Source organism: Arachis ipaensis, chromosome B6 (genome assembly GCF_059453495.1).
Source record: "Arachis ipaensis isolate K30076 ecotype BB chromosome B6, ASM5945349v1, whole genome shotgun sequence".
Classification (NCBI taxonomy): Eukaryota; Viridiplantae; Streptophyta; class Magnoliopsida; order Fabales; family Fabaceae; genus Arachis; species Arachis ipaensis.
In genome coordinates this window covers 125,767,545-125,775,552 of record NC_142441.1, presented here as the reverse complement: position 1 = coordinate 125,775,552, position 8,008 = coordinate 125,767,545, and the positions used below count along the sequence as shown (strand labels likewise).

Sequence of the window (8,008 nt, the reverse complement as noted above, 5' to 3'; positions counted from 1 at the left end):
TTAGAGTTAATAGTCAAAATCATCCTTGAAAGATACCCCGATCTCCATTTTAGTCCTCGAAAGATAAAATTAATCAAAGTCGTCCCCGAAAGTTATTCACGTTGGTCGAGTTTGTCCTTCCTTCATCTGAGGTAGTGACGTGGCTAACGTTTGGTGAGGTGGAATGTTAAGTGCCAGCGTGGAGAGGTCCAGCATGGCAACCGTTAATGCTGATAAGATATGTTTGATTATTTAGGTCAAATTAATCCTAATGTTACAACCCTAACCCCCAATCTGAAGCATATATGTGCGCGACTCTCAGGTGGCGATGTATGTTTGAGGAGTCGCTGCTATGATGAGTGGAAGCCGGAGTGGTGACCTGCCGTCGCAGTCTATCGGTAGCCATGAGTCGAACTCTGCCATGCGACGGAGGAGGAAGATGAAGGACCAGACTTGCTTTTGTGGGTTGAAGACGACAATCAAGAAATCCAGCACAAGAGAGAATCCGGATAGGTTGTTCCACACTTGTGCCAGATACCCTGTGAGTTAGGTTATGATATATTAATCTTGTCTTCAATATTCCTTTGTCTATTCTGCTGGGTTGTTGAAATTGATTTTATTTTTTTTGGAAAAATTCAGAAGGGAAGTCACTGCAACTTCTTTAGGTGGGTTGAGGAAGATGGGTATGTAGCAGGGGCGGAAACTGATGCAGAGGTTGGTAGGGACTATGATGAATGGAGACTGAATGTGTCATGGAGATTGGGTAGCTTGGAGGGTGAGGTTAGAGCAATGAAGATGCTGATAATGTTCCTGTCAGTTGCAGTGGTGGTGGCTACTGTATTGTGTGTATCACTGTTGTTCACATTAATTTAACATAAACTTGTTGTTTAAGCTTGATGGGTTTCACTGAGAATACATGATGGTGATGTTTGAACTATTATAAGTATCTTTTCACCAAATAGAAGCATACATGACAGTAGACAAAGTAATTGTAATCCATAACAAACATCATAATTATATGATATCATATTGTCTTAGTAGACACACCACAAAGGTGATCATGGATCCAGACAACATTGTTCAGACAACATTGTTCATGTAAACAAAAAAACATACTAGGCCTAACTTAAATGATCCTGAACACAGAGACAGTTTACAGAGCCATGTTCCCAAAAAGCAAACTTTTCAACTACATACAAAATATATTTCCTAGTTAAACATATTAATCTTTCTTTCTTGGACGCTTGAACCCTGGAGTAGGCACGAATGTCATGAAGGTTTGCATCTTCTTTGCAGTGGCAGTAGTTGTTCCTTTCAAAGTCTCAGCAGATATGGCCACAGGTGACTGGGTGGAGGCATTTGATTTTGCCTTTTTTTTATTACATGCAGTTTGGGTGGCCTGCCTCTCTTTTCACCCTGCATAGGCCAGTTGCAGACCAATTAATTTCAAGTAAATAAAATAAATACAATTGGGCAGAATAAAAAGCAGCAAATAAATAACCTGAATGTCTTGAACAGGCAGTTGGGTATCTTGCACTGGTTGGCTTCCTCCAGGTTGGTTGACTTCCACAGCAGGTTATGGCTGGACTGGGGGAGGAGGGGGAGAATGTGATTGAACTTCATTGTTGATGTTTGGGTCATCTGTAGGGGAGCAGGCCCTTTAGCAAGGGCAAGCTGAAGTTGCATTTGCCTAGCTTGTTCCTCAGCATCCTCCTTTTTCTTCTTTGCACAGCTTCTCTTGTTGTGTCCAACTTCACCACAAAACATGCACCTAATTGGGTTGTACTTCCTCTTCATCTTGGTGCTTGACCCAACTGGCTGCTCTCCTTTGTCCTTTCTCCTCTTCTTGGTAGGCCTCCCAGGTTTAGGCTTGATTGGAGGTGGGATAGGGGCAGGTGAAGATGTTTTCTCCCACAGATCTTGTCCTTTAACTGGGTTAACATTGAAACAGTATGTCCTTTTATACGCCTCCATTGTCAACAACTCATGACAATACTCCTCAGTTCTCTTACCATTTTTGTCTTGAATTGCTGAAATTGCATGCATACATGGCATCCCTGTGCCAAGTGTAGACAGACAAAGGTAATGACAACATCAAAAACAACTCTGACTAATTCAAAAATAAGTGAAGGAGTTATAGGGTTTAGGTGAATTACCTGTGAGTTGCCAGAATCGACAGGTGCAAGTGTGCTTTCCCAAGTCGACCACCATGTTTGTGGGCCAGCCATGTACTTCAAACAGCTCCTCTTTTTCATCCCCGCACCATTGGGGAGCCCAACGACTAGATAACTTTGTCATGGCTTCCAGTCTGCTTTGCTGAACCGGGGGTAAAATTCCTTGATAAGTGCTCAACTTCAGTTTGTTATCGACCATGCTCTTCATGATTATTCTCCTCACCTCTTCAGCCAAAGTTAAAATCGGCTTGGTCCTCTCATGCTTTATCTTAGCATTGAATGATTCGCAAGCATTGTTGCAAATATTGTCATTCTTAGGATCCTCACTGAAGTAAGCCTTAGTCCAAGCCTCCTTCGGCCACTTTTTAAGATACTGCCAAGCCTGTTCGTTGATCACCTTTACTCTCTTCATGTTCCTCTCGAACTCATTACGTGTCCTTGATCGAGCACACTCCCAAACCAGGTCTTTCAACTCCGTGCTACCCCATTGTTTTGAAAAATTTCGCCACAGATTCCACACACAGAACCTGTGTTGGGCCATGGGCATGACTTCCTTCACTGCTGGAACGAGTCCCTGCCAGATACAAAGAAACTCGAAAAGATTGTTAGTCAAATGAATCCCTCAATTATGATCATTAAATCAATTTAGTCCTAGAAGTATAACTAATTAAATCAATTTATTCCTCACCTTCTGCATGTCTGAAATGAGGCACAAGTTGTTACCATTGAAGTTGCCAAGGTCTGGTTGCAGCAGCTCCAGAAACCATTTCCAGTTGTCCTTGTTTTCCACATCCACAATTGCATAGGCAACAACAAATATGTGGTTATTGGCATCCTGAGCACACGCCGTCAATATTTGTCCACCGTGCAGGGTCTTAAGAAAAGCCCTATCCAATCCTATCATCGGTCTACACCCAGCCTTAAATCCTTTTTTACAGGCATCAAGACACACATAGAACCTCTCAAACTGAGGAGGACCCTCTGGCATTGGGATTACACCAACTTGAACTGTAGACCCAGGGTTACTTGTAAGCAACTCATTCGCATAGTCCCAGATTAGTCCATACTAAGCAACTTCATCACCCTCTACCACTTTCCTAGCAGCTTTCAATGCTCTAGTGATGCAGGTGCTGTTCAGGTTTACGTTACACTTCCTCACAAACCACTCATACACTTCACGATGTCTCATTGTAGGATGCTTCCTAAGTTTTGGAACAAGTTTGCTTAGTGTCCACTATTGGGTGGCTGCCCTGTTTTTTCGCCTTCTAGGACAGATATGGTTGTCAACCAGGGTTATAATCTGCCACAACCCGTCTTGCTTACTATGTGCACAGTATACTACCCAAGGACAACCCTCAGCCTTACACACAGCCCTAACCCGAACATTGTCATTCTTTGTAAACAATATGTTTCTACCTAACTGGATTGTGTAGTCCCTAGTTGCATGCATAAAATGTTCCTTTGATTTGAATATCATACTAACCTCAAATTTGAGGTCCCCGAACTTTGCCTTGTCATTATACTGGGGATAGACCGTTGGTGATTCCTCATCAGAGTCTAGTTCCTGGCCTGAGTCCTCCGAGTGCCATGAGTTGAGATCCGAATCATTGTCCTCAAGGGGATTATCCTCTAGGTCTGCCAAATAGAAACCACAAATTAAGTAATCAGTCATGTGACCAAAATTAAATCAACATCTACAAACCAATTGATTTAACCAAATACTTGAGTCACTTTCATCCTCACTCTCAGAAGCTTCATAGCTTGAATCGTCAGTCTGTATTTCTTTCTCTGCTAATCTTGTCTTACCAGGCTTGTGCTTCTCCTTAACCTCCCTTTTCTTGTTCAGCCTTGTAGAGTTGACACCATCATCACTGTCACTGCTAGATTCATCATCTCCTAGTACCCTTGGAGGTTTGTAAAGGCTGTCTTCAGCACTCTCATAGGAGTCATGAGAGTCACTGTCTTCCTCAACCTCTACTGCCTTCACATGCCTGCCTGCCCTTGTGGTGGTAGTGACCTTGGCCTTACCTTTAGGCTGAGCTGTAGTAGGGGTAGGTTTGGTAGGCTGACTATAGGCCTTTCTCTGCTGTGATAAAGTTTGCACAGGTTCATGTGACTTTTTGGTGGGCTGAGATGATGGTCTGCTGGGCTTAGTGGTTGGTCTAGTGGGCTTAGCTGATGGACCAGTGGGCTTCAATGATGGTCCAGTGGGCTTAGTGGGCTCCTTAGTGGGCTGCATTAGTTGCTTAGTGGGCTGGGTAGGCAGTTTACTGGGCTGACTTGGTTCCTTTGTGGATTGGGTAGAAAATTTCTTGGACTGAGAAGGCAACTTTGAAGGCTGAGATAATCTGCTTCCTTCAGCTGATGCCTTCGTGGACTCAGAGCATGCTTTTTGGTGGGATGGTAACTTGGTGGGTTGAGACGGATGTCTCTTGGTCTGGGTTGGGTTAATTTTAGGCACATCTTCTTCCTGCTCATCAACCACACATGGCTCTGAAACACCATGCTCGAAATACAGGTTGATCAAGTTGAAGTTCCTCCTGCAATCCTTTACCATTGCAACCAAATCATCATCTGTGGCCAGCCTCCTCAGCCCATATTCAAGGGGAACTCCTGGAGATTTCCACCAGCACTCCCTAGCCTCAGCATATCCCAGTTCGACATAGTACCCCCTCACAAAGAACACGTCAAGTGTGTCAGCTTCAACTCCCATTAACACCTCTGTGTGATCCGGCTCATAGTACAGATATCCACCCTCATCCTTTTTAAACTTCCCACCATGGTGAAATACAAAAGTCATCAGAGGACCCTCCATCTACAAGTGCAAATAAATGTAGTCAACATCAACATCTAAAACAAATCATCTCTTACAATTGCATGTAAACACACAGCAAACTACATAATCATAACCATCGCAAACCCTCAACTCCCAGAAAAACCCACCACATAAGGACCAGGAAACCCCTAACAAACGCATACAGAATATTATGTAGCTAATCCAAACCCTAGCCTCACTAGATGGTTCTTAGAACTAAATCACCCTAAACCAACGGACACCAACATTGTAAAATCAACAGAAACTGTGAAAAAAATTAAGCCTTACCTATGGCAGTTACTGTTCCTTCCTCCAACTACGAAACTCCTCAGCGACCTCCTCCAACGTAGCAGGGCCTACTCTTCTACAAGCCTCGCACACACCAATGCTCGATAACGCCACCAAGTTCTGATCAAAGGATCTTTGTGCAGAGTACCAAGGTAGAGAGAAGACGAGGGGTTTTGGAGCGAAAGTGGAAGAGGTTTGTTACGAGAGAAGAGAAGGTCAGAACGTTTGAATATCCACATGTGGCTCATAAACGACGTCGTTCCACTGATTTGGGGCCGAGGGTATGAAACTACGTCGTTTTGCACCTCTCCACGCTGGCAGTTAACGTTCCACCTCACCAAACGTTAGCCACGTCACTACCTCAGATGACGGAAGGACAAACTCGACGAACGTGAATAACTTTCGGGGACGACTTTGATTAATTTTATCTTTCGAAGACTAAAATGGAGATCGGAGTATCTTTCAGGGACAATTTTGACTATTAACTCATTTTTATTATTCTGATTCTTATAGCACATATATATATCCTTTGTATATTGTATTTTTTTACAACCTGAATAATACACAAAAACACTTCATATTTCTTTCTTGTTTCTAAAAGAAACAAAAAAACATTATAGATAAATAAATAAACTTTAGAAATGACACTATTTTTGTCACCAAACTATTATGCAAACTAATAAAAATTCCATATTTTCTTGTAATTTTCAACATTTAATCCGAGAGAGAGAGAGAGATGTTTTTTATTATTATACGAACACATCAATTTATACTGTCTTGATAGAAAAAATCATTCTTAGTAAATAAAGAAATTAAGTATTACAAGTTGAAAGAGATCATTAAATTAAATTAAAGTAGGGGTAAAGTGTGAAAGAATTCACAACTCTCATATTCAAACTCTAAAATGACAGGTTTTGTTGGATATAAAAAAAGTTTAACATTAAAAAACAACTAACTATTCATGAATAGAATAACTAACAATAGGAATATTTACACTATTGATGAATTTATCTTATGTAAATTAATAAAAATTAGTTTTATTTCATAAAATCTTACAACAAATGTTCGTGGTGTAAAAATAAGAGAAAATTTATATCTTTAATCACTAAATGATGCATCATGTTTAATCACTTATAATAATTTAATAGTGTATATATCTTTACTATCTAATTTTAGAAATAGACTCTAACAAAATGTAAAAGCCTTTCTAAACTTAATAATACTGATATGCAACGACTAGATAAAGATTCGTAACGTATTTTTATAAATATTATACATTTAAGTTGTTCATAGTTATTTATGAAAAACAATTTGTCTATAGTTTTAGGAGGACTCTTTTAAGTTGTTCATAGTCATAATAGTAAAAACAATTGCAAAATATATATAAATCTACCAAGCTGAATTATAATGGATTGGCTAATTCGATTAAAGATTCAATTAAGTCCTTTAAATTTGATCTCTAGTCAATTTAATCTTTTAAATTTAAGTTTAACCAATTCGGTCTTCAAAATTAACTTCCATAAGTCATCAAGTGGCCTGGTTCCTATAAATAATTTTTTTTATCTACTCTCTGTTATTAACATGATAAAGTCATGTTATTAAAGGTTCTAAAAACTGAATTAATTATTGAAATGATAGAGTTAGAGATTTAAAAATTTCAAAATTTAATAGATATTTAATAAAAGTTAAATCAGATATAATAAAATAATATATTTATATATAAATTATATATTTTTTAAAATTGAATATTTTGTATTTTATTATTTTGAATTGGATATTCATTAAAAATTAAACTGGTTTAATCGGTTAATCAGTTCTTGATAGATTCACTGCCAACTGATTTTTTTTTATCTAAATCGGATTGGTATCGTGGTAAATTTTCTGTTAATTTGATTGAATCAGTAAATTCTATATGTTAATTTCTCTGTATCATTTCAATTTTTCATCTCCCTATAGCAACTTAAAATATTTTTTAAGTAAATAAAATAAATATAATATTTACACATATATAATTCGAGAAATATTTACATTTTTATTGTATATATCTTGTTATTTATCTTATTTATATTGCAATATCTCATTTTGCAATTGTGATGTGTGTTAAAAAAAAATATCACGTTAGTAACTTATCTAGTTTGTAGTATAAAAATACATTCAAACCTAATATTTCGTTTCCTAGTCACAATGAGATAAATAAAATGTGAGCCTATATAGTGGAAATTTTTTTTGAAAAGAATTAAAAAAAAAAAACTTTATTTCTTGAAAGAAATAAAACTTTATTTACCAATTTTTTTTTTCTTTTTGTCTTGGAAGCAGATCGTCAAGGGTTTAGCTGACCTGACCCAAGTCGCCTAAGATTTGAGTGATTTGGACCAGTTTGTCTAGGGTATAGACAATTTGGCCAGTTTGTCTAGGATATCGATTTGGACAATCTGATTCTATTTTTTTGCCAAAAAAGGTAACCATAGTGCCACACCCATCATTTAGCCTTGGTTCCAGTAGCTGGCGTGCCACGCCCAGCATTCAAGTGGCACGCCATAGTGAGATTTTTGAGCTGGCGTACCATGCCTTCGATACCAAGTGGCACGCCCAACCCCTTGCTTTGGCTTCTTGTACATTGGCGTGCTACGCCTGGATGCTCAAGTGGCATGCCCAAGTGAGGGTGAGAGTTTGGCATGCCACGCCTTCGACCTCAAGTGGCACGCCCAGACCTTTTTAGCCTTTAAACCTTCACTGGAATCTTGTACTAGCG

At 38.9% G+C, this 8,008-nt stretch overlaps 1 protein-coding gene across 1 annotated transcript; it reads right to left on the bottom strand.

Moving 5' to 3' along the window:
* Positions 1-1,358: 1,358 nt before the first annotated feature.
* Positions 1,359-3,141, bottom strand: LOC148562646 (uncharacterized). The gene is made up of 4 exons (XM_088490943.1): positions 2,842-3,141; positions 2,136-2,727; positions 1,481-2,036; positions 1,359-1,395 (listed from the first exon to the last, which is right to left on the bottom strand). The coding sequence occupies exons 1-4, from the start codon at positions 3,139-3,141 to the stop codon at positions 1,359-1,361; spliced, it is 1,485 nt and encodes a 494-aa protein (XP_088347069.1).
* Between the last annotated feature and the right edge of the window lie 4,867 nt (positions 3,142-8,008).

What these genes read in the sequence shown, in the direction of transcription:
- LOC148562646 (XM_088490943.1), bottom strand. Translation starts at nt 3,141, where the DNA reads ATGCCAGAGGGTCCTCCTCAGTTTGAGAGGTTCTATGTGTGTCTTGAT. An exon ending in TCATTTCAGACATGCAGAAG is followed by an intron (nt 2,728 to 2,841) that starts GTGAGGAATAAA and finishes TGTATCTGGCAG; the next exon opens with GGACTCGTTCCAGCAGTGAA. An exon ending in TCGATTCTGGCAACTCACAG is followed by an intron (nt 2,037 to 2,135) that starts GTAATTCACCTA and finishes CACTTGGCACAG; the next exon opens with GGATGCCATGTATGCATGCA.